Consider the following 26562-nt stretch of genomic DNA (forward strand, 5'->3'; position numbering starts at 1 on the left):
TGCTCATGGGTGCTACTAGAATCAGTCTGGGAACTGCTCTTTAGAAAATATGACTTAGGGTATTTATTGATGTGCCAAAGTCTTTTTGTTTAAAAAAGTAAGAAAGTTTAAAAAATTAAACATAAAAAATGTTAACACTGCTAAATAGAATATAAAGCAGAAACATGAGCCTGAAGACAAGATGGTGCCTCAGAAGATGTCCTTCTTTATATTTGCTTTGTTTTCTGCTGAATTGAGGATATGTATGGAAGCTATTGGGAATGAGTCAGATTGATCTGATCCAACAAGTCACTGGTCATTTCAACATGAGTTTTCTCATCAGGAAACAATTTTTAAAAAATAAACCAATATTATTTCCATTTTGAAGAGGCTATCAGCAATCATTTAAGTAAGCTGACAAAACTGTGTCTAGGTAAGAAAGCTTTAGGAATAATTTCTTCTTGAATTTACTATAGCAACTTGCCACCAGTCATTTATCAGACTGACGAAAAGCTAAGACTTTGAGCAAGTTAATAATTTCTGTTATATTAATCTATAAATATATGAGTATTATGCTGCTAAGCTTTAAAGCAAATTATTTGAGATTTAGACCTCAAAATAGAATCACATTCTGGGAGAAATCTCAGACTGTTTGATTTATTTCTGTACCTCAAATATTCTCATAAAGAGGAAAGAGAAGATGGGAAGACTTTTTATTTTTTATGACAAGCTCTGAATACAAGCTTAACATTGTATTTTTTAATTTTGATATGGGATATTTCTTTCTGTTCTTTCACTGCTTGAGAAGGATAGCTGAAAATACAGAGAGAATAAGGGAAGAAAAAGGTAATAAAGGCAGTGTGCTCCAAAGCTTATCTGTTTAACGCCACATATCTCAGTTGGTAACGAGAGATACTAACTTTGGTACAAACCTTTTTTTGACTGAGGCAATCACAGCTACAACAGCACCACTAGCCAATCCATAGTCTTTTAAATGTAGTTGGGGACCTTGCTGTCCTGTCAGTGGATGGGGAATAAACAAAAATTCACCTCCTTTCAAATGAATGCCCAGAGAAGACACTTCAGTAACTAAATGTCTTATTTTGGTAAAAACAGTTTACACAAAGTCTTAGGGAACCACAGAATTTCTCTCTTCTATTCCTGCATCCTTAACTAAGGGATCTGATTATTTTTACCTGAATTTACCCAAATACCCCTGGATTTGGGTTGCTTCATTATACCAGGCAGATTTGGTTCTTGCCACACACATCTAGGGAGACTGCCAATTCTGGGGACTTGTGTGGACACTCCAACCTTCACAGTGGAGTTCATACTAACATCTAACATATCGCTGAGAAGGGGAATGGGAGTTCCTGCCATTTTGAGTTAGGTGATGTAAATGAGTTATGGTACAACTTCCTTGGTTTTGCTCAATGATAACATCTGTGCAGGATGGAGAAAATGTTTTATATTCCAACTAGCAAACTGCTTCTGTATCTATGAAACAGTCTGTGCCCCAACTTTGAGCCAGTGCTCTAAGAAACCAATCATTATTAGGTTTTTACATAGAAAAAACCCTTTACTTTTCCTGTTTATTAAGGTACATTTGGGCTGCAATTATTTCGTTCTTTTGCTTTAACAAGTATGATGTGAATCTACTCAAAAAGGCTGAACCTCCTTTTGCTCAGAAAAGTAAGACTACCTGTTACAGAGGGAGCTGTTAGGATGACTAGATCAAGAGTAAACAGAAAGCAATCAAGTCTCCGTAACGCTGTAACTGGATCGTGTAATGCACAGGGCCAACAGCTCAGCCCAAATCACTCCAGTCAGTGTGAAATTCACCTGGCATGGCATGATGGTCCTTAAAGTCATCAATCAATGAATGTACAAGCATGTTCCTCTTCAGGTGCAGCAAGAGTGAACATGGTGTCTTGTTTCTCACCCAGCTGTGGCCAGATGTAGACCTCCAACTTGCTCTGCTAATACCACAGGATCCGTGGATACACAGCTTTCTTTGGGAAAACCTAACAGTGATGTGCTCTCTTTCAGATGAGCGTGTGTGGGAAAAAGGGAATCAGTCCAACTACCTGGCACTGGCTTTCATTTTTTTTCCTCAGCCTGCAGCCAGGCTTTAATTCCCTAGTGGCAGGCACACGATACTAAATGAGACATGACCACAAGGTGAAATGGTGTTTTTCTGAGATGGTACCAGAATGACTAGGCTGAGGATTTGAATATACAGACCTAGTTTTCTGTTCCAAATCCTAGAACCTCTCTCTGTTTTAATATGATACTCACAAAAACCTTTTAAGACTTGGCGACAAAATAATAAACCCCAGAGCATGTCTATATAAAGGCATTCAGCAAGAAGTGCTGAAATTTATTCAAATTAATTACAGTAGAGATCTCTGACTTTGAACTTCTAATTCACAACAGCAGTAAAAAAGGAAATGGTGAAATGGGTTGTATTAAAGTGCAATGATGTGGAAAAACCATTGAAATAACACAAATGAGGCTGCAGTGAGAAATGAAACAACAGTCTCATCCTAGCAATGACAGCAATATATAAGTAAATTATGTTACAGATAATTTACAAAATAACTTACATAGATGAGGATAAGATAAGCTGAATCTCATGTTGCTATTCCATTGTTAAATATCAGACTAAATATTCCTGGTCAGCACAGTATTATATGGAATAATAAAAAAGATCAGAGGATTTCCGTGTTGAAAAAGACGCCTGAAGTAAAACCCTGATCAGCATTTATATTGCAGTACTGCAAGAAAACTAATTATTTATGAATTGTAAAGTGACACATTCAGCAGCATGAAGACTATAAATACATCTTTTACATTGATACATCATATCTACACACATATACATATCTACACACACAGATATATACACACAAGCATATACATGCACACATATATGTGCATAAATATATGTGTGTGTATATACATGCTTCAGTTTGTGCTGACCATGGTCAGCTGCATTTTGATTGCGTCTGGGTTAGGGTTGCTTCTGCATCATTCTGAGGAGTGTTTGTCATTTAAGTTTTATAATCTGCAGCCTCTGAAACACAAAATTCTCATATGGCATAAAGACAGAATTCAGGGCTCAGCCACCAGTGAGTCTGATGATTAACAGCAGTTCCCACTGACCTAATCTGCAGTGCTTAGTGCTTCTGAAAAGTCATGCTCCTCATGTCCCCATTATTTTTAAATAATGTGGTGTATGAATCAGTTAGAAACCTCTTTTCATATATGCAAAAATATTTGAGAGATGGACAGGAATGAACACAGTATTCTATACATGCATTTAGTTTTGTACTGTTTGTAAGGATGGTGTGCAAAGAATGACAAAGTAAAAATGTACAATATCGGCTTACAACATACCCTGAAAATGGCAAATTTAGCATCAACCTTCCTTTAAAAAATTTATAATACTTATCTGTAGCATAAATCTGACTCTTTGAGATTTTTTTTTCCTCCTGTGCTCCCCTTTTATAGAAAAATTATGTCACTGGGTCTTTTTTCTCTTTCAATTAATCTGAAACAAACACTGCGGACTAAAAATATTTCCAGCCCTCATAGGACTGTTTGAAGGAAGGCTCTTGACCCACAGTGCAGTAACAATAGTTTCCTCTGCCTGTTGTGAGAGCTGAAAGTAACCATGCAATTACTGTTTATTAAAAAATCATTTAGTGAATAAGAACATTTGTGTTTCATTGTGCACCTGCATAAGGAAAAAGATACTACTAAATTGCCAAGGCTATGTAAACACAGTGATCTTGGTAAAGAATTTGGTTGTGAGGCCAAACAAAATACCTCAGAAAAGAACTATTCCATTGCACATCACTAAAATGTTGGAAAGGATAAAGTAATAATTTCTCTTGATGTTGTTGTGGTCAGTGAATTGGCCATGTCTGCATCCCAGCCTCTAGGAGGCAGAAGAATATCCTGAAAAACCAAGAGAAAAGGGTGGACCAAACCTCCTTCCTCGTTGCCATCAGAGTCCCATTCATTGCATTGACCGAGGTATGTCCTTGGAGAAAGGGTTTCTTGGGGAGAAGAAATTGTAAACTTGGATTTATTTTCCTCATACCTAACCTGTACAGTGTCATTTGTTTGCAATGAGCATTTAGCATTGAACACATTTTGTTTGCTCACATTCAGATTCTGGTTGGTACAAAATGATACAGTTCTGCAGAAACCTGATTGTGTGTCAAGGAGAAAACGTGCTTTCTGCTAACAGCTCTTCAGAGCAGAAACTTCTACAAAATCCTATTTCAAATCATTTAACTTTTATTTACAACTTCACATTCCATGCACTTTTCATTGAGATCTTCTGAGAGAACCTGTAAAAGTCACCACTAAAAATATTCAGAGCTGGCAACACAGTACTGGTGGTTCTCCAATGAAGTCCAATGTCCAGAACTCTGCAGCAAATGGAACTCTCCAGATTTACCTTCCAGGGAGGTTGGATGAACCTTTCATATTAGCCCTTAATGTCAGAGAAGCTGGTGCTACTGACATTGCAGCTGTCACTGCAACTTGATGATGTGCTCAAATTGCTGGAGGCGGTGCCTGATTCTGGGAAAAGAAAGGGAGGAAAGAAACCCACAAGAAAATATTATATAGTGGTTGTTTTTCATTACTTTCTTTGATAATATGAATCTTTAAAGAGACAACCATCTTATTTAAAATACATCGCCTACCAGAACTGCTTAAAGATTGAACTGATTTTGAGTTGCCTATGAGCATCAGTAGATTGTTTGCTGGAATCCAACCTTCTCTACTACTGCTCAGGTTCTTTACAAACCTAAAAAATCATAAAAAAAATAGAAGTCAGACTTATTCATCTGATGCCTTTGAAAGTTTTGCCCTAAACACCTGCCTTCTAAACCCAGTTTTGCGTATAAAAATTTCCAAACACAGATCTGCGTACCAAAGTCCATCCTCCCCTTCACGAACCAGTTGAACTAGATCTCCACTTTTCACTGTAAATTCTTCAGAAACTCCTTTGTCATAATCAGTCACAACTGTATATTTACCAGGAGTCTAAATGCACACAGAGAAAAGAAAACAAATTATTTCTGTTGAGTACTTTAAGGTATGTTGCAGCTTTTTTTATGTAATTATAATACTTTTCCCTTCTTTCTCATGTACCTACATGCTGAAGATGGTGTAAATATACATACTGTGGCATTAAAATTCTGCTAATTGATTATATGCAAATTCAATACATTAATTCTCATTCCCTGAAAAACATTCAGTGAAATGTTCCCTCTACAACAATTAATTCATTTGGCTACAGAAAATAAAACCAAAAGAAACAGAAAACCTGGCAAACCCACGCCATGGTGTCTGCATTGAAGTCCATTGACACGGTAACTGAACAAGTCATCTCCTGATGACTGTATCTCCTGATTCCCATATCGTGGCACAAGCAGCTGCGACTGGCTGGGCTGCAGGTGTGCAAAGGCACACAGGGACCTCCCCAAAGGACAAACACCCAGCTGATTTAAGAGAAAGAGTTCTTCTCCATTGCCCTGGGAATTCTGCCCAGCTGAGCATTTCAAGGCACTTTCCCTCCCGCCAGCTTCAAAAGCATTCCTGTATCCCGCCACACTGTGCTGGTATCACTTGCTCAGCTCCACAGGAAATCATTTCTGGTTACCAGCTTCATCTCGCCTCCCCCTCCTCCTCCTTCTTCCTCCGCATCCGATGAATTCAGCGGTTCCTCAGCACTAGACCAGCCGTCATTTTCTTCGGATGCATCAAGAGAATGGGAGGGTTTGGCCCAGCCTTGGGGAAGGAACAGCTGACAGTTAACTTTGCAGCAGTGAGACATTGACTGGGAGAAACGTTCTCCCCACTGAAAAGCTCCTAAGTGATCAACATAAACAGGAGAAAAACTGACACAGGGAGGTTATTACAGTCACTGGGTGAAATTCACTGCTGGCAAAAGTTGGCCTGCTTCCATCTGAGGAAGTAGAGTTGAGGAAATGCATGGCAGTGAATTTAGCCCTTTGGATTGATTTAAAGGGAAATGAATGGAAAGGATGCAAATTTCCAACTGAAAAGCAAATATAAAAAAATATTTGTATAATAAATATATATTATACAAAGATAAATGAGGGATAGATAATCTTTTTTCTTGAGAGGAAGCAAAAGACAGGAAAAAACACTTCTTGGGAAGAGGTTGAACACACAGGGTTGTCACCCAAAGCGACCTAACCACCTTGCTGGAGTAAGGGATGGATAAGCATTGCCTCCTTCACACTGTTAAGCACTGTCAAAGAAATTCCACACAAGTTACAAGCACTCTGTACTTCACCTGACAAGGTAGCCCATTTATTAAGAGGTCTGACACAAGAATAATTAAGTACTCGGAACTACCTTGCTGTGAAGTAACTGCAAACACCACAACAACAATCTTCTGCCTGTCATTTATTGTGTTTTCTCTCTCAGGGTGAAGCATTTAATTTACTCATAAAGCTGAATCATATCCAGAGTGCACAAAATCCTCTTCCAAATAAAACTACCTCAGGTTTTATTAGTGGGATGTTTTACACAAAGTTCAGCAGCTGCTAATAAATGTGTTGAGCTTATAATGAAAAAAGTCATAATAAAAGAGACAAGTATTTGTAAGCAAGCTTTTGTTTCAAGTCAAATAGTAACAACAGTGAAACTCAATGAAAAGAATGAAAGGAAGAACAAACCTCCCATTTTATGTAACTGTTAGTTAAACTGAGAAAGCACCAGCATTTCTGTTTTGCACTGCTCCTGAGGCATTTGTCACACAGCTGGTCATGCCAGTGCATTAGGAAAAACCAGAGTAGCATCAGAATAAAGCCAAAGAAACCATAGAAAGGAATCACACCCAGAGCACACCAAACGGAGTGGGACTTTTACCTTGCCTATGCTGCTGAGTGACCTGCACAAGATCGGAAGTACTGACCCATTTGGCCCTGTCCAGGGTTAAGAATGAACTTCTATCTGTGAAGAAACTGAGTAATAAATTTCTGCTGTATTCCATGAAAATTTCCTTGGAAGCTTACATCTTGTAGTTGGCTTGTTGGACACAGCTGAAACTATTTCTGTTATTTCTAAGTTAAGAACAATGCAACAAAAGAAAACTTGGTTTCTCCTAATTGTTCCAAGCTCTCATTGGAAACAGAACCAATGAGTTGCACAAAAGAAAAAGAAAGTGAAATCACTCTAAGTGCCTGTAACCTCACACTCATTGGCTAACAGCTTGGGTACGTTTTGGGTACATTTTGGGTAACAGCTCTTGTTCCTCAGCCTTTTTGTTTTCTTATATTGTGCTGATGTGCTAAGAGCAGACTGGCCTGGTCCTGCCATACCAATGATACTACTCCTCAGGCAAGCTGGAACTCTACAATTAACGAGTCTATATAAAAGCCCAACTCCTCCTAGGAAGCAAGGTTGTCACTATGGTAGTATTTGTATTAGCAAAATATGGACATGAAATTATGCATGTACATTCAATCTGCATGTGTGTGTTCTGCAGGGTGGGACTACATCAGAGCTCCCTATAAAGGCAGGAAAGATAGGAAAAGGGTAGGCAGACCTGAGAAAAGACAAGGTTATTCAGAAATTATTTTAGATTTAACAATGCCAGGTAAACCACGAATTCATTAACTGCTTATCTTCAGAAATAATCTGACAGGTTTCTTAAAAGAGCTATCATCAGCCTACAACATGTAGTTCTGACACTAATTCATATTCCTTGAGCTCACTTCAGCATAAATCAGAGCAATACAGCAGTGAAAGGAAATGAATGGGGGCCATGTGCTCCACTGTGGCCATCACCAGGCGCAGTTTCATTCTGAAATGCCCAGGTCATCTCCCTGTTTATCCCTCTTTGAGCTGGGGAAGGGGAAGAGATAAAGTGTGAGAAAAGAGATTGGAAGGTGCAAGACAGAAGGAGGGGTTAGAAGATGTTTTAAATTAATTTACTTGGTTTAGCAGTTTCATAAAGTAATATGCTTCTGGGACAGAACACCAAATCAGAAAAGCCTGTTCCAAGGACACAATTTTACTGTAAATCAGCAATGATCAAGGACTCTGTTCTGTGGAAAATTCCAGCACTCGAGGAAAAGGCCATAAAACACACTTTTCTTTCAGACATTTTTGGGCCCTCGGGATTTCCATGGTACCTGGAGATCTCAAGAGTTCTGCCTGCTACCAGCAGAAGAATAACCTTGTAACTCTCATATCCACCCTTGTGGTGTTTCTGCATGTGTCTATGCCAGGATTACATTGCCTGCTGCTCAGCAAGGTGAATGGTGTTGCAGTTTCCCCAGCACAGCAGCTGAGCTTGCACCATTCCCACACACAAGATAAAGACTTCAGAAACCTGGAGAGGAGGCTGACAGTAGGGATTGAAACAGCTTCACCTTTAGACTAATATTTTCCAAAGGAGATAGTGGTGGAAAGAGTCAGGAGGAGGGGGACTGCTCTCCTTGTACCCTCTACTACTCTAGTTAATTAGCCCTAGGGATTTTTACTCAAACTTTCATCATCAGCACTGCTGGTTAGAAATGGGTTGTTTAATTGAAACAGTTTGGGAGGCAAATTGCTGCAAGAGGTTCAATTAAGTCATCTGGGCTTCACAGGGCAGTAAAAGTTGCCTACTATCACCCAAAGAAAGATGCAACAGGTCTGTGTCTGCAGGAATAAATGCAGATCTAAATGGAAATTCCTTATGACAGTGATATCTTTGGAATTTTTTTGCTTTTTTAAAAGATAAATCCTCTCCACAGGGGCCCCAGTGACAGAAGGATTCTAACACAAGGAACACCATGGTTGCAGAGCAGCTAGACCCCCCTGTTATTCCATTAAACATGGCTTCTGGCTCTTTCTTCAGCAACAGATCTCTTTACCCTGTCTTCTAAAAACGAGTTACCCGTATGCTACTTTACTTAAACCAAGGTTAAACTTCAACCAGTTGTGCTATCAAAACCAATATACATAGATCCACTTGGAAAAACACAGCTGATGTCAATGCTCCTGCACACAACAGCATCATAGAGGTATTCTCAGCACTATGATGTAACATATTACATGAGGGATGTGTGGGTACTTGTGGAGTACGAGATGTGGCATCACTGTACCTCTTAAACCAAAAGGAGTTGGGTCACTCACTACTTCGTGCCGTTTGGCTTTTTTGTCAGGACTGGTAGGAGAAGCTGCAGAAGGATGAATAGGTAAAAAACACAGAAGAGATATTGAAGAGTTGGAAAAAAGAGAATAGGTGGATTGCATGCTAAATACCTTTGAGTTTACACTGGAAAACAAGTGGATTTCTGTAATCTAATTTTAGCTGTCACTGGTGCATGGCAGCAGAAGGAATTAAATATTTACAAGTAGATATTTGAAGAGAAATTGACAAATTTATTTTACAGTAATACATGAAAATACATGTAAAGTTTTCTAAATTGATTAGACATCAACTGAATACAATTAACTTCAATTTCAGACAAACATTACCAAATTAAGCAATCACTCTTATGTAATTCTAGTGCTACAGCAATACCTGGTCCTGTAAGAAGGATCATTGGCAATGTCTGGCTTTTAGCAGAAGGAGATGGAGTTTCTGTCAAGGCAAGCATGGGACATTAGTGCTCACCTCAATAGCATTAGATACACAACCCTGGAGTCTCTCCAGAAAGAACTCAAAGGTAATTGAGTTTTAAACAGGCATTCTGAAAAGATGCTTGTGGAAGAAAAAACACCATGCTTTTGAACAAGTGAAATCATCTTAATGCAATTCAGAGTGTTCAAAGACAGCTCTTCAAAGCAAGAAGTGACTATACCAGTGTAATTACTTGGCAGGAGGAAGCAAGAAAAGTCTCAAACTCTTACTGCCTGTTTTAGAAAAAAAGAGGAAAAGACCATTTCTGGAAGAATAAGGAAATTCTTACTTATTTTTCTATCCAGCAAAACAACATTGTCAGACACATTCTGCTGTAGTTATTTATACTTTGAGAATTTGGTTAGCAAGGATGCCAATAAAATAATCCTCTGTAAAACTTTCACAGAATCACCTTGATTCCTTTTTGCCAAGTACTAGTGCATTTGGGGCAGATCCACTGAAGCTAGAAGCAGGCCAGGTGTCTGGTCAGAAGACAACTTCCTTCCTCTAGATTTTCTACAGGAATGGGGCACTATAAACTCTGTCTTTGGCCTTGACAGTGAGATTGGAGGCACTGGAAACCACACTCCTTCTCTTGCATCTCCACAGACCCACTTTTCCTAGCTGCATCTCCCCCTCCCACTCTGGGGCTGGCTTCCCTTGAAATCTCCCTGTCAGAGGCACCAACTAAGGAACCTAGCTTGACCTCGGAAGAGCAAGCTAGTGTGTACACTGAAAACCTACCACACTACACACACATACAAGGTGATGCTTCAATTACAGCCTTACACAGAAAACAGTCTAGCCTTTTTTTAAAGTTACCTTTCTGACTTTTGAGGTTAGTAAAGCCCTGCAGCGTAAAGCGCTTTTTTGACAGTACAGAGCATTCTGAGGTAGAGCTAGTGTTGTCTACAAAGGAAGAGAGAGACACAGAAAGGGAGAAGGCCATGAAAAGATCAAGGCAAAAAGTCATTTGCAGCTGTGCCATGGAATCTGCATGTTAGGATGAGAAGGGACAACTGAAAGTCCAGGTACAACACAAGTATCTGGTTGTTCTTGTTGTGCAAGGGCTTGTACTGCCACTGGTTCAATAAATAATTTCCATGATGGGAAAAAAAAAATCAAAGAGAAAAACCAAAACAAAAAAAAAACCATTCCTCTTAGGTCAGGTAATGCCGAGAAATTTTATCAGAGAAAGAGAACCCTGAGAAGCTGGGCAGCTTTAAGAGAAGACCTGCTGCAGATTTTGGCCTCCTAACAAACAGTTCCCACCTGCCTTTGGCTACCATCCATTCAAGATAGCTTTGGGCCTGTCCACATGTCCACACCACACCTGGAATGCAGAAATCAATCCCAAGCTAAGGGCAGATGGGAGCGGCATGCTGGTGCAGCTTGGGGCAGCACATTGTGGGTGGGCTGCCTTAGGGTTGACAACAGCAAAGCTCTGCTCGTTCAGGAGTGCTGCTGCCTCCCCTGCACTACCGTGGCTACTCTGCCGGTGGATCTGCCTGGGCATCTGCAGTGCAGGCATGCTCCTTGCAATTAAAGACCACAACATGTATGGGCTAACTCACCTTTGCCTTTCTCGGGGTACTTTGGTGCTACTGTAGTGCCACAACCTTCTACACTTGTGAGATCTGCTTTTTTCTCCTCCATTTTTTTGGTATTTCTGAGGTGGTTTCGTGAAGGACTGTTTATTAGAAGAGAATTAAAACAATCAATCCAATCACAGGCTTTTACATACAGATATATAGGCTGAAAACAATTTATTTGTTACTTCCCAGATGGTAGCTTCCAGGACTGAAAAAGTCATTGGTGATTGTGCATTTAAAGACCATGAGAACATACAAATGAGAAACAATTCTCCTGGCTAACTGCAATCACATGTACTATGGCAGTGGGAGTTACTGGAAAGATGGCTCGGGACAAATTCCACTCACTTGCAGCTAACAGGTTCCTCCTGAATGTACTAGAAATAAAACAAGAAAGATAAAGGAATAAACTCTGCCTCTCAGTAGCTCTTAACACAGGAAGAAATGAGGGACCTTGCAGTGGCTTCCCCTCACTGCTCCAGCTGGGAATAGGATAGAGAAAGACACTCCACAAATATGATGTATCTGGGAAATTCTCCCTGAGCAAAAAGTAGGTACATAAAAGATGCAGAGCAGAGAGCTACCAATACATATTTGAGCACACACCATATGGATATGAGCACATGGGCTTATGGATAGGTATATACACACATATGAAAAAACAGACTGAGTAGCAGAGGACAAAGAGAGGTGTCAGGCAAGGGCAAAACAACAGATGGGAACAGAAGAATATATATGTTGGTATGGTGAGGGATGGAAAAAAAAAAAAAAAAACTTCACCCAGAAATTGGGACACTGCAGGAATTAACACATTACTTAGGTTAAAAAAAATATAACTGGAGTAAAAGAACAAGAGACAGAGAAAAGATACAGCCATGAAAAAGACAAAAAGGAAGGTAACATGACATTGGAAAAGGGAAAAAAAGTAAAGGAAAAGAACAGTGAAGGAAGAAAAAGGCTGCTCCATAACACTCTATTTTCTGGACTGTAATGTATATAATGTGTCTGCTCAACAAGCAGACACATAATACCACCAGGATTTTGGCTGGTGCAGAAAATTACATTTCTGTGGCATTCTCTATCAACAGACAGAACACATGCTACTGCTGCTCAGTTTAACAGTTCTGGAGATGCATAAACTCTAGGCTTTACAGCTTTATAGTAGGAAGAGAACTAATCCAAAACTTTAAAGCACAAGGACCAGTGTTAAGGGGTAGGAGCGATGAAGAGCTGCAAATCAGTTGTATTAGTATATAGTATATACAAGATAGCCAGGTTGATGTGACAACATACCTACCTTGCACAAGATGATGCTGGTAATGGTAGAGGTAAGCTCTGCGTTTGTTCTAGTGTCCTGTGTTGACTAGCTTCTGCAATGGAGGAAAGAAAAAGAACTATCAAAATTTATTTGTGTCTTGCACCAGGAACATCTAGAGGGCAGGATCTGAAGATCAAAGAAAAAATAGATTTAAAAAAAAATTGAAAAAGAAAAGAGAATCTCCAAAGGATTTTACCTCTGCATGCCTGCAGTTGACTTGTCAGCACTTTTCTTATTTCATTTACCCAAGTAGCTTTAACTTCAGGGGTTGGTGCCTACCCAAAAATAAACACAATCAGCCATCAAGCACAGAATAGTTATTGCACAAATAGTTGCATGCCAAAGCATGGCCTCGGAGGAATCATTCAAGATGGACAGACAAAGCTCCCTCTCCAGTGCTTCCATGAACAGAAACTGGTTGTAGTGACTGAAAAGGCTGAGGCAGAGGCTGTGCATGTGCTACAGCCAAACCCCATCTCCCAGGCCATCCACTATTCCAGTGACAGCTATAGTAATGGTGTATAGAGTATTCTCTATGGATATTGCAAAATGTGATTAATTTTTTCCCCCAGAAGACTCTTCCACTGAAAAATGATTTAGTTTTCTTTTTTTCTCGTACATTTCCTCATCACACTCTATTAGTGATATAACAGAGCAAAAAAAACCTCCAGATCTTCTTAGGGTTAGACTCCTGCTCCCCTCCCCCTGCTTTTTTTTTTTTTAATGTAGGGCCATGTTATTTACCTGTATAATGTAAACTTCTTCCCTCGCATTATACCAGATTTCAAATTTTTTTGCATCACCTTTGACATTTTCTGTTATTCCAACTGCAGCCATCTGAAAGCAAAGAGAACAAAAGCTGACCTACTGCATTGCAATTATGTTAAAAACAGAAGCAGGCAGCTACTGGTATTCTTTGGTACCTTATTTCTGAAAAGGAAAACCCCCTCTGGCTTCTTGCACAAGGAAAAGAATAGCTAACAATTTGTGATCTGCGTTTAGGTACATTAGATTGAGACAGACTTGTAAAACGTTGCTTTTGGAATCTAGACCACCAAATCCTTCACGGTTTTTACATTACCTTTCCCTATGTTTTCTGTGTGATTAATGCAACTGCCATTCGGCTGGACAGACAGCAACACAAAATAACACAGACCTGCAGCACCAGTCAGGTCTGTCTGAAAGAGTGAAGTTCCCAGTACAATGCTGCAACACAGGTTTGCACAGATAAAACTAAAATGTTGTACTACTACAAGCTAAGCCCTGAGTACCTTGACCGTCAGGATTGATCAGTGTCTTACATTTAAGGAGTGTTTGTAGCTATAAGAAGGCGCTTTCTCATATCCCTCTCCATTTTCTTCTCGCTTCTTACAGAACAGCACTGCTTTCTCATGGAGGAAGAGGTGTCGCTGCATTGGCTTGAAGCGTGCCAAATCTTTCACCTTTGTGTGACCCTTTTTATGATCAGTCCAGACATTGAAGGATCCCTGCATTAAAAGCTTGCCCAGCTCATTCAGGTTTCCCTGGAACAAAAAAAACCCCAAACCACAGTGGTATTTGTAACTAGAGAGATAACATCAGATTAAAATACAGACTCTGAACACATCTTTAGAAGTATGTTGTTGCCAATAATCTCTCATATCAGAGTTTATTTTGGATTTGGAAATGTAATGAAGTCGGTGTTGAATTTTTACATGTAATTTTCACTGGCCAACACTGTTCAGGCAGCATTTTACAGTCGAGAGTACCAGTAGCAGAGGCACAGAAAACCATGCATAGAGAGAGGGAAGCGCAATACACGTTTGGTTGTTTGGTTTTGTCCCCCAAACTCTGCTCCCAATCTGCTCATGTATTGTTTTAGGTTTTGTTATCTTTTTGGGAACTGAAAGTTTTGGGTGTAGTTTTACACAAAGATCAAAGAAAAAAAAAACTCAGGTAGACAGAGGAAAATATCAGTCATAGCAGGAAAACTTCAAAAGAGTATAAAGAGATCCCTTTTCTATTATTTTCATTACACAATTAAGTTTAAAAGCATGTTTTGTAAAACACTCTTCTTATTATTAGCACATAATATGGGGCATGCTGTACATATATACCTAAAAAAGAAATGAAAATGAAGTTAAAAGTAAGCGAAAGTACTGCTACTCACATCATAGCCTGTAATGGCTATCTGGTGCATAGAATCATTAACTGCTTTAAGAATGCCCAGTATAGAAGTTAGTGCTTCCTGAAGATCTTCAGCACCTTCACAGTTCTTACTGTACTTCAGCATTTCCTGAGTGTAAGGGAATGACAACACACTTACTTAGCTTTTTAAACAGTTCCAACTAGGAATGTTCAAATTTTAACACTAAATTTTAGGCATGGGTGTTGGAATGAGATGATCTTTAAGGTCCCTTCCAACCCAAATCATTCTGTAATTCTGTGATTTTAAAGCTGGCAAAGTAAAGCTTTACAATACAATCTAGTTAGTTCAATAGTGGCTGGAACTCAGTAGATCTTAAAGATTTACTTCTCATTTCTCCTGCTCATTAGCCAAATATATTTTGTTCATCTACAGGTTTTGTAAGCTGTATGTAAGAATTTTACGAGACTAAATTTGCAAAAATCATTTTCATCACAATTGCAAAAAAACCAAAAACCAAACCAACAATCCTGAAACAAAAGTTACAGGGTTTTTTTCATTTGTTACATTTAGAAGTGAACATATTTTAAAACAAAGTCAAATTTAATTTACTCTTTTAATTATGGCAAGGCCTGGCATGCTAGTAACAGATTTAAACTTACTGCATTGGGTATTGTCTACACATTTAAAAAGGAATCCCTTCTCTAAGGGATTATTGGTGTAGCAGCATCTTCTAATATGATACAGATAAAACACAGCAGCAAGTTCGTGGAACTCTTCTGACTTCACAGTATGAAAATAACAATTTACTCATCGACTGTAGGAAGTTAAGATATTTTAAGTCAAAAACCTTTATAATTCTCCTCTCTCTACACAAGACAAAAGTAATTAATTCTTTAAAGGCTGTTAACAGCTCAGTTTTAACTCAAGAGTAAACCTGGTTTGAGACAAATTTTTGAGCTGCTCTTAAATACAAGAACTGTAACATGTCTTTGTGAGAAACATTTCTTAGTTCAAGCATGGTAGAATGTTATATAATAATTAAAATAAATTTAAGATAGTCTATTGCTTTTATTTTGCTCTCTCAGTATAGCATATTTAAATGAATCACAACAGTATCCTTCATACAAACACCATAGAGTGCTCTCTCTCAAGTGCATTTCCTAGAGTCCAGCAAGGCAAGTTCCTGCAACATAGGTGGGGTGACTATAACTGAAGTACTTCAGATACTCTATCATCTTTGTTTCAAAGTTTTCTTGGACCTTCTGGTTTTCCCTCATCAATGTCTCATCTTCTTTTCAGTCTCATCTAAGGGCAAAAGTTGTTACACAAGAAGTCTCTGTGTAATATTTGCTTATTAGAACTTTTTTGACTGAAAGAAGAAAGAACTGAGCTGAAAACTGATGGACAGGGATTTGTGTGTTTCCATTTACACATCTGTTCACTAACTAAGGTTTCTCTCTACAAGGATGAGAGAAGCAGCATTCAAAAAAAAATGCACAAAATGTGCTTAGCATTATAGTTTAGCAATACTTACCTTCAGCAATAATTGGTATTTGGTTATTCTTTGAACGGGTTTCAGCAAGTATGAGTCCAAACTGAGCTTGTGGTCGAGTTTCCTTTGACATTCCTGTAATCAGTGTTGGATTTCATCAGGACATTAATTAGTATTTGTGTTATTTGTTCTTGAGAAGATTCAGTAAAAATAAACCAAACAAAAAACCCCAGACCCCAACAAAACCAGAGCCACGATTATTTTAAGTGTTCAAGCGAGCATACCTGGAAAAATACAGAGTCTGAAAACTGTCTCCACAGACTTTCAGATCGAGGTTTATTTTGACAGTATTTTTCATAAATCTGGAAGTCTTCCATCTGGAATTGGGGAGACAAGCAAAAAGTTCATTAATTCTTGTGACTTTAATAGACAAAATTAATGACAATTTTTTCATTTCAATAATGCTATGAAAAAATCCACCGCCACCAAAAATTGAATAATTGTTTTTTGCTTAGGATGCCTCAAGGAATTGCTAAATCACTGATTTTGTAATAGATACTAATTTGCAAAATAAGACATTCCTGTAATTTTTGCTTCAGTTGAATGTTAAACACTTTATGAAGAAGCATATGTTACATTTACAAATATATTTCTACTACAATATGAAAAATATCTTTATGAGTGCTCAGCCATGAGACTCACTGTGTAGCTTTTTCAAAACACTTTGTCCTTTTTCTTTATTTTCATTTCACAAATGTGTTTTTCACTGAGAGCTGCACTAAGGTATACCAAGCAGTTTGTTCCCCCTTACTACTTCAAAAAATAAATAGCATGACTACAGCGCTTGCTGAAAGCAAAAGAAAATAAAGACTGTTGAAAATGTTGTAGTAACCATGGATATAAGGGAAAGACCAGGCAGGAAATCAGAAGGCACAGAAGTACCTCCATCCCTCAGTTTTAGGAAACAGCATCTCCATGGTTGTAGCCAGTAAACAGAAGGGCAAGGGGTGGCTCCTCCAAGGAGCATCAATAGGCAGCAACAGCAGGAGTCTGATTTCCATACACACATTCTTATTTAGTCTTTAGTATACTACAGGTGAGACTCATTGTTTAGTACACCCCTGATTACAAGAGTTCATTTTTGTCATAGCTTTCTATTTTTGGAACAAAAATGGAGTTAGTCTGCTGAGGTGTACTCTTTAAAGAAAACAGAAAATAACAGAGCAACAACCCAATAAAGAAATCTAACCAAGTAAACCAATCATTTATAGTGAAGTGAAACAATGCAGTGCATGACTCCTCTTCACGCTTTCTTGACTGCCACTTGAGAAAAACAGTTTTCTTTTAATGAGAAATAGTAGTTTTTTCTAACAAAATCAATAGTGCTGCACAGGGGAAAATATCTCTAACTAGCAAATAACATCTACATTCTCAACCTATTACATGCTCAGGACAAATAAAGGGGATGTGGTGGTAATTGCTACATGAGAACCACTCTCACATGTTACATCCCTAAAGAGGTTTGTGAATGAAGTGCCAGCAAAAGGCGACACGTACCTGATCCAGAAAGCACCGTCCTACTAGTTCTGGGTACTCTACATAGGTTTCTAGTTCTCTCAAGAATATTCTATGAGAAAGATAATTTTCTTAGAGCACACATTAAAGAAAGTTGTTATAAAATGTTCACAGTCTTGCAATTAGTTTTCTAAACTTCTGGGAAACAGGGTTGTAATGCTACAAAACTAAATATAATTCTTCTAGATAATGTACTTTAAAGGGGATAGGATATTAAAACAAATACTTTGACCAATTCCTTTTAGCTTACTCTTGCTGCAACTGAAATCAAATACAGGGTTGGAGAAGGAAGGGCGATTTAATTTCTGTTCCCTATATATTCAGCAGCAGAATTTGTACAGTTTAAAGCGTTTGGCTTGTGCTTCCAAATACTACCAAACACCACACACCAAACCACCCAAAAACCACCTTCCCAAAACTAAAAATCAACCCACCAAAAAACCAAACTAAAAATACCAATGACAAAACTCTCATTCTAGTTTTGCCTGAATAAGAAACAACTACTTAATATGCTTAACTTCTCTTGAAAATCAATTTGTCTTTCCTACAAATTTAAATACTATCCTATGAAGAAATACCTCCCTAGCAGCAAGGATTAGGACTCCAGAGAGGTCACTCAATATATATATTAATATATAAAAATAAGTATGGTTTTATATATTAATTTTGAGTATTTTTAATACATCTATAAAAATATAAAATTAATCACCCTTCATCAGATGTAAGAGCTGAGAATTTGTGGTTTAGAACCATAATTCACTTTCCATAGCAAAAGTAATAAAAAAAAAGAAACCCAAATAAGACCTACTTTAATTATCTTGTAACCAGATCCAAATATCTTGCTTCAGAAAGATGACCACAATATGAAATTCTACCTGTGCACTGCATATATGCTGTTTCACACAGCTTTGCTCATCTTTTATAGATATTTTGCTTTTCCTTTTCTATGAAATACAATGTTGACATGCCATATAGACAAGTAGAACTTTGTAAGGATCTTTTAGCAATTTAAGGCAGATTAAAATACAAAGTAAAGATTCTCATCCAAATGCTGTTCTTAGCACCAAATGCAAATCCTCACCTGTTGTGAAAGTGATAAATTTCTTCCATATTCCCAAACAAGATGTCTTTCTTATTTTGCAATTCCGGTGAAATGAGATGAGCCATTAAGGGGTTGTCCATCTCTGCAGCATAACCCTGCAACACAGGAGAGAGGCACAATTATTAGCTCCCTTTACTTGCAGTACTTCTCCCTCTAACAAGTCAATCTGCCTTCAGGCTGACAGACAAGAAAGCGCTCAGTATTAATCATGAAAGAAGAATACAAATTCTGTTTTTTCATCACCCCAATCAGACACACACAGAGTCTTCAGAAAGACACTTAAGTAAATCCTGCGATACTAGGTAAGTGAGGATAAAACAAAGTTTGCAATCATTTTCACCAAGTATAGGCTCTACATATCTATACTGCTTACAAATTATAGCTCATACTCTTTTTGCTAAGACTTCAAACATCTGAATTTAGAGCCACAATTCCAGTACACACACAAACCTTCATGCCTGTGTTACCCATTGTTATGAAGGAATAAGCTGTCTATAGTTATTTCTGCCGGTAACAGAAACCATGAAGCTAAAAATTCCATTTAAGGCACTTCCATTTGCTTTGTTACCAAAAGGAGTAGCTTTAGATTCCCACATCTTCCACTTGTCATATAAGCACATTCTCTCTAGTCTGTTTATCTGGCACAGAAAAGGACTCAAGTGGCTTTAGCCCAGGACTGTTCTCATCTAGCCCTGAGGTCACTAATGTGCCTTCTCTCAAAACACATAAAAACCCCTAAACAAACAAAAAACTCCCAACAAATCAACCAGAAAAAATGGCAGGAATTATCTAGCACCTGCATTACAAACAGATTTCTTAAGGTAAGTAGATTTCTTAGCATACAGGCATTGAAGGAAGATGACTCTATCTTCTTTAGATTTGGATTAGACTATTCTCTCTTGTCTGTTTTTGTTTGGTTGGTTTTGGTTTTGGTTTTTAATTTTTTTTAAACACAAGGTGATCCTTGCATTAAATCACACTGATTATAACAAAACACACCAAATCATAACAAACGAAATGACTAAAAGAAAAGATAAGCAAAAGTGCACCTACAATTAAGATTCTCAATTTCGACACGTGATCCAAACTACAAAAAGTAGAAAAACTAGCTGGTAGAGTCAGCTAACCTGAGGAGTTCAAGCATTTGGACAGGACAGAATTTTTTTTTTAAAAGAACAAAACCAAAAATTCCCCCCAAAAAACCCCAGTGGTATAAGCAAAGATGATGGAGCTCATAAACAGCTAAATATTGGTTCCTTTCTCATATTTCTCCTGCCCCCAAGTAGGAAAATGCAGAGTCTGAAAGAGAGAGGGTGGAATTAATCAAGAAAAATCGTACAGCCCTAAAAATTTTAAAAATAATTTAGATAAAATAGAGTTAATTCTTTTTTTGGAGGAAAAGAATTACTGCAACCACCATGCAGTTTAGATGAAGAGCTGCACCAAGAGAATGATTTCCACTTTAAGTCAAGATGATATTGAACATAGCAGCACAGCCAGCACTGGCAAGAAAAAGGAGTCTTGAATTTAGTTGACGTCAAAGGAAGCCTGACAGAGTTTATTACTTGTGAATTTTGAAGGAGCAAAAGCGTGAAATACATACATCGACAAAAGGTTTTTGTCATTTTTCTCACTTTAGGCTGATACACATTTAAAATTTACTATAAAAACCTTCATATATTGCTACCTGTGCAGTAGTTGTGTTTCAAGAAAAGAGAGGGAAAGCTACTTAATGCAGCCATAGACATCATTTAATCTTACTCAGATTATTTAATCTTTAAAAACACTTAAGGGTCTTACTTAGTCTTTCATTTGAAAGCTTTTCTAAAACCATCCAAATAAGTGGAAAAAAGGGTAGAATTCAATACCTAAAAATAGACTAGATCAGTAGTCTTCTCCCAGTAAAGTTTACTGAATTTCACAGACTAAAGTGGGATGATCATGGTTAGTAATGAAAGAAAAATTATTGATCTTGGATAAGCTATAGCAGTTTCCAAACAATCAGTCTTGGGAAACTACCTTGCTTTTTTCCTATCGGAATGCTTGGCAGACAGAAAGTGCATGGCAAACAAATAGGACATAATTAGAGTAGACACTGTCTCTACAAAGGAGTACCAGCTTATTTTACATGAAAAATTGAAAGATTAATAGAACAGGAGAAACAAAGGGAATGGGAGAACAGCCAGAACTATGGACTAATAACTAACAAAAGCTGTAAGACTGCCACTGAACCATACCTCAGCAAGTATCTTATCCAGAATTACTGCTGACACTCCCAATCACCCAAGTCAAGCTAGAGGGACACCAAATTGCAAGGAGGCAAAGAGAGGTGTGCCTGGCATGACTACTGGAGTGGCCATCACAGTGGCACAAAACCAAGACACTTGGCCTAGCAAGACAGGAGTTACACTGCACTCTGTGGAACACAAGAGTAATACAACAGGAATAGAAAGATGCTCCAGTAGCAGCAGTAAGGACCAAAAATCCTCCAACTATTCAAGTTTTGATTTTATGAATAAACCTGTACAGATGCATTGCATACAAAATTAGAGAATAAAGTGATCTTTAAGGTGCACTCCAAACTGACTTGGGTTTATTATCACATGTCAAATGTCACCATCCCACTGTAAAAAACACTTCCACCACTTGGACTGAACACACGATGTAAATGCTCAGCACAAACTAGCAAAACCAAGACCAGAGTCCAAAATCCTCATACACTATTCTTACTTGAAGGTATGTACTCAGAAATTATCAGTCCTGGTCCATAACTTTAGGCAGTTCCTATTTAGGAGCTTAAGATTGATATGAACACCAAGAATATCCACTTATCTCAGCTCTAGTTCATCCTGATCAAATTATTCAGCCACAATTATCTGCAACTTCATCATTCCCTGCAATCAAATTGGATTACAGGAAAATGACACATCCATAGCTGAAGACCTAAACTTGAGGAGAAAAAAAGAATACTGCAGTGCATTTCTACAAGCAACTCAGCAGTGCTGCAATCATGCCTCCCTAACTGTGGAGCAAAGGGAGCACCTTTGCTTCCTTGATGATTTCAAATGAGGATTTTATTACAAGGCATTCTGTCCCCACAGTTGTACCCAAGACATGTGGAAGATCACTTAAATATACGCAAAGAAAGATATAAAAAAACAACTTTTCTCCTCTGACACAGTAGTCTCTTGATGCAGATTCACATTCCTGTGTGACTCACGACCTTCCTGGAACTGACCCAAGACTCTGGAAAGAACTTTTTCAGGAATTAATGTTCATTACAAATCTCACTGTGATTCCATCTAAATACTAAGGCACATCTTGTTTTCTGCTCAATTTATGTTTTCTAATACAAAATCCTAATTGGATGTCTACTTCTAGAAAGAAATTACATATTTCTGCCTCTGTGAAAATAAGATGAGAAAGGAAAAATACAATGACCACATTGCTTGACAGAACAAACAGAGGCTTTTATGGTGGTAAGGAAAATGTAAGAGCATCCATGAAGTATAAGAAATTCACTAAAATCCACAGTGAAACCTAGTCTTTACCTCAAGAACGCAGAGTAGTTCTTCCACATATGCTCGTTCAGTCTCAATAAGTTCATTCATTACATGCCTGTGGACAAAGAATGATAATTAAGGCGGGCCTATTCACTTATGTAAAGTAATGAGGCAACATTAATTTTGTCTATGTTTCTTCTTTACTTCAGACAATAAAAGAACAATTTCCAAGTAATGGAAAATGTGATGTTCCATGGATATTCCTGTCATTACTTTATATATCCTTATTGAGATATATGTATTTTTAAAACATTTTAAGATTTTTGAGAATGTGTGTTAACAGAAAAACATAAAATCTGGGAGTTTCAGTGCTGTAGTACCTGAATTGAAGCAGTAGACTGTTTTATCATTGTGTGTACAAAGTCTGGTTATACTGTGTTTGCAACTACTATGGGAGCTGGAGTTGGGGCTGCATAGGATTATCAAATACAGACTTGAAGTTACACTGGTAATTTTAAATTAGAGGCATTTAGGGTACACTTTAAATATCTCAATGATGCTTTAAGTTTAATTTCCATAATGATAAAGCATTGAATCATACTTCACCCCAAATTCCTTCCCTTGTGATTTTGTGTGATGTAACAGAAATTTATAACAGTAAAAAGACCATGTAAGTACCCAGTTTACAAGTAAAAATGCAAGGTCTGCTATATGCAGTGCAGGTGGTACTTAGTAATTTCTTTAACATATGTTATGCTCTTCAGTTTTTATAGAAGTGATTTTTTGGTAACATATATCAAAACAGGGACTAAAAAGAGTCCAATAAAAGGACAAAGTCTCAAAGCATAGAGACCAAAACCTTCCATAGATTTTCATGGGATTTATTACTCAAAAAATGTACCATCTCTGAAATGAAAAGATGCAGTTGTCCTGCCATAGCATCACCTCACTGCAGTAAAGGTAGACTCTGGTACTACCCAAACTCTAAATAATGCTGCAGACAGACTGAAATGTCTTCCTCTGTGCACAGAAGAGCATAGTCAATGCATTCCAAAAAGTTCTGAGGGTTATTTCAGAGAAATATACTTGTTTTATCAAATTCTTAGCCAAACTCAGGTTTTGCTGGAACCAAATTAGAGAAAACCCACACTCTTTGCTTATCAAAATATACTTACTGCCGTAACACAGCTAGGTTTTCTTCATCATCCATTGTAGATCCTCCTCTGCTTTGATGGAGTTCAGTCATTTCACTCTAAAGAAGGAAGCAAACAATGAAAAAAATAATCATGGCATCACAGATGCAGAAAAAACACTTCAAAATACAGAGCTTTGTGCTCAGCACTTTCACTGGAAAGACTGTATTCCACTAAAAATGAAGGCAGTTTGCAAGAATGCTACGAACAAAATCGAATTACCCTGAAGGTCTTGAAGCACACAGCATTTGGATGTGGAAAGTTCTCCATCAAAAGCCAGTTAAGAAAAGATGGTGGTTCAAAGCCCCTTTTCAAGAAAACATCAGAGCACCAGTGTAATCTTGCAGGCAACACCAGCCTTAGTCTGTTTTCCAAGCTAAAAATAAGGAACTGTGCTAACTTTTGGGTTACTTCTTAACCTGACACAGAAATTCACTCTTAAAACTTTTACTGTAATGCCAAAACCTAACTATGACTTGCTGAAAAAAAGAGAGGGGTTCTGCTTTCAAGCCCTCCTTCAACTGCCCCTTCTCTCTCCAAATGTTGTCCATCCTGGCCATGTGGTCCTGCCTTCCTTGTCTTTGGCTGAACCTTTGCTGAGTTGATTCAACTCTAACCCAGTGAGAAACTACTTGTTTCTGTTGCTGCTGTCAGGATACTTCCCTTCCTGCAGGCAGGGCAGGAAGACCATCCCCACTTGGGAATGGCAACCCACTAGGTCAGGTGAAGCTGTCTTGGAGCCAATGACAACTACTTCTTCACTGTCAATGGTTTTAAGAGTAGCCAATTACTGCTGGCAAATAAAAAATATTTCCTGTTCATAGACTTAATATTTTGCTGCCCCTAACATTTTTCCTAATATTGGAAACTATTTACTTTACTCTCCTCATAACCAGCCCAGCAACAAAGCAGCCCCTATTTAAACCACGACTGTTTCACCAGTTTACTTCAACTGGGACGATGCCATCACTTTTTCAGTAGAATTCCCTCATATTTATCAAGAGTTCCTGAATATTCTGTTGTACTATGAGTTTTTCAAGTAGTACATGTGTGAAACACGCAACGTGAAAAAAATACCTTTCCTTTTCTGTAGTTTACCCTCCGAAGTGCGCTGCTTTCTGAGCTGGACACGTTTTCTCTTTGAAGACCTACGCATGTAAACCAGAATCAAACAGAAGTTAGAACTGGATCAGATCTGACACAGATGTTCATGCAACCATAAATTATGGCTGGAAGTTTCTTTAAGTTTCTCAGCATAGCGCAAAAAACCTAAAGGCTAATACAGTTACTTACCTGGAGAGGTACAAGGAGATTTTACAAATGCTTCAGGTCTTGGAGCAACTGGCTGAACAGGACGTGTCTGCTTAGCTGCCAGCTTCTTAAGACTTACTTGCCGCTTTTGAAACATTTCTTCCATACTTTCTTGCTTCTGGAAAACCTTTTGCACATGCTCCTATGGTTGCCATGGAAATAAAAAAACAACTTGAATTAAAAATAAATTTAAATAGTTTATTATAATTTTTAAAATCCTATCAGAGACCTATCAACAAACTACATTGACATCTAGAGCATCTACAGCATACTGATTTCAAATTGCAATTACTTTTACACCACATACAAAAATATTACACTAACTCTTCACTCTTAACAAGGTGTAATTTACTGTGATTTCATACACTTTAAATTTGGAACATCACTTCAAAAATACTTTGTATGCTTACTATAGAGAAATCTGGGATTCAAGTTTCAAGTTAAAAACAATAGAATGTTTTTGCGTGTCCAAAGGTTCTGTTACATGAAGAGATCAGTCATGAAGAAAAGGAATATTGGCGAAATATCCAAGAAACTGGTGAACCTGAAACCACTACAATTCTCAAGTTCTACAAAATAATTAAAAAAAAAAATGTAGCATATTTTAGCTAAATAAAACAAAAGGTATTTCAAATACTCGCTTGGGAGAATTTCTTTTAAAAGCAATTTTACCGTCTGAAAACTTTAAGTAGTTATGAAAAGTCTCTGAAGCCCTTGATGTTTATCCAAAGATATGATGAGACTCAGGCACAGAAATGTATTGGCTTTCCAGTTCACAGGTATAACTCCTAGTACTGATTACTTAGCTTTATCAATGGCGGTACAAGAGAGCAATTCTAAAATGAACAAATGGACACACAGATACACATAAACATCTTCTGGTACCTTTAGGTCTTCACTGAGGATATGTGCATACTCTCTGTAAATTTTATTCAACTCCTTGATTTTATTGCCAGCACCAGTATCCAGGAATTTTTCAATCTCCTGTAATGCTGATTCTGCACCATCCTGAGACTGACACTTATCTACTGGTTGGGAAGCCAGCAGGTAAATTCCTTCATCACACCACTTCATAGACTAGAAAGAGAGAAAAACAGGCTCAGAATGCACCAATGTCAGCATCACACACTAAGAGTCTAAAACACCTCAACCTTGTCATGAATTCAGCTATTTAAAGAGAAAACTTCCAGCATGGTGAGATAATGTTACTTACCATTATGACAATTGTTCAACTGAGGTTTTGGGAAACAACTGCTGCACACTAAAATTTACCTTCTCTAGTAAGTCATGCAGTTCCAGAGATTTGTTAAGAAGATTTCTCCTCCGTTCTGTCTCGGTAGTCAAGGCATCACAGAGATGATGAAGTTCACTGCATTTTGGAATTATGGAGTCCACAGCATAATGATTGCTTTGAATAAATGCATCACGCTCTGAGGCTAACATTCTGGCTTTTGTTACAGTTTCCTACGAAAACAAGCACTGATTAAAGGACATCTTTCCTTGATCAAGATCAATGAAAAAAATTTAAAATTGTTTTACGCAGTGAAATACACATATTGATAAAGAATACATCTTTAGTTAATATCTGCCTTGCTTAATAAATCAAATTGATTTCCTGTCTTTCCAGACACCCAAGAACTTTCATGTACCAGAGTACCTCAGAGATAACAGTGAGTTTAATCACAGGCCTCCTTCTGAAGGA

The 26562-nt window shown here is 37.9% G+C and overlaps 1 protein-coding gene across 6 annotated transcripts in view; it reads right to left on the minus strand.

The window, feature by feature from the left end:
• Positions 1-2324: 2324 nt before the first annotated feature.
• Positions 2325-26562, minus strand: part of MCF2L (MCF.2 cell line derived transforming sequence like) — a 127179-nt gene continuing 102941 nt past the window's right edge. For 5 of the 6 annotated variants that reach the window (XM_066176744.1, XM_066176743.1, XM_066176745.1 and 2 more), the window contains 22 exons: positions 26133-26324; positions 25746-25937; positions 24843-25002; positions 24627-24697; positions 23532-23608; positions 22405-22471; positions 18833-18948; positions 17734-17803; positions 16461-16553; positions 16219-16311; positions 14706-14831; positions 13858-14079; positions 13301-13393; positions 12753-12831; positions 12536-12608; positions 11221-11336; positions 9548-9607; positions 9126-9200; positions 5663-5790; positions 4931-5043; positions 4701-4804; positions 2325-4575 (listed from right to left, as the gene is read on the minus strand). In XM_066176744.1, the coding sequence (XP_066032841.1) occupies positions 4481-4575; positions 4701-4804; positions 4931-5043; positions 5663-5790; positions 9126-9200; positions 9548-9607; positions 11221-11336; positions 12536-12608; positions 12753-12831; positions 13301-13393; positions 13858-14079; positions 14706-14831; positions 16219-16311; positions 16461-16553; positions 17734-17803; positions 18833-18948; positions 22405-22471; positions 23532-23608; positions 24627-24697; positions 24843-25002; positions 25746-25937; positions 26133-26324 (2415 nt within the window). In that variant the 3' untranslated portion in view covers positions 2325-4480. The remainder of the gene's footprint in view (positions 4576-4700; positions 4805-4930; positions 5044-5662; positions 5791-9125; positions 9201-9547; positions 9608-11220; positions 11337-12535; positions 12609-12752; positions 12832-13300; positions 13394-13857; positions 14080-14705; positions 14832-16218; positions 16312-16460; positions 16554-17733; positions 17804-18832; positions 18949-22404; positions 22472-23531; positions 23609-24626; positions 24698-24842; positions 25003-25745; positions 25938-26132; positions 26325-26562) is intronic. The other variant, XM_066176746.1, reaches the window with a different exon arrangement.

This window comes from Chamaea fasciata, unplaced genomic scaffold, assembly GCF_029207755.1.
Source record: "Chamaea fasciata isolate MVZ Bird 193981 ecotype frontalis unplaced genomic scaffold, bChaFas1.0.hap1 SCAF_2, whole genome shotgun sequence".
In the NCBI taxonomy this organism is placed as follows: Eukaryota; Metazoa; Chordata; class Aves; order Passeriformes; family Sylviidae; genus Chamaea; species Chamaea fasciata.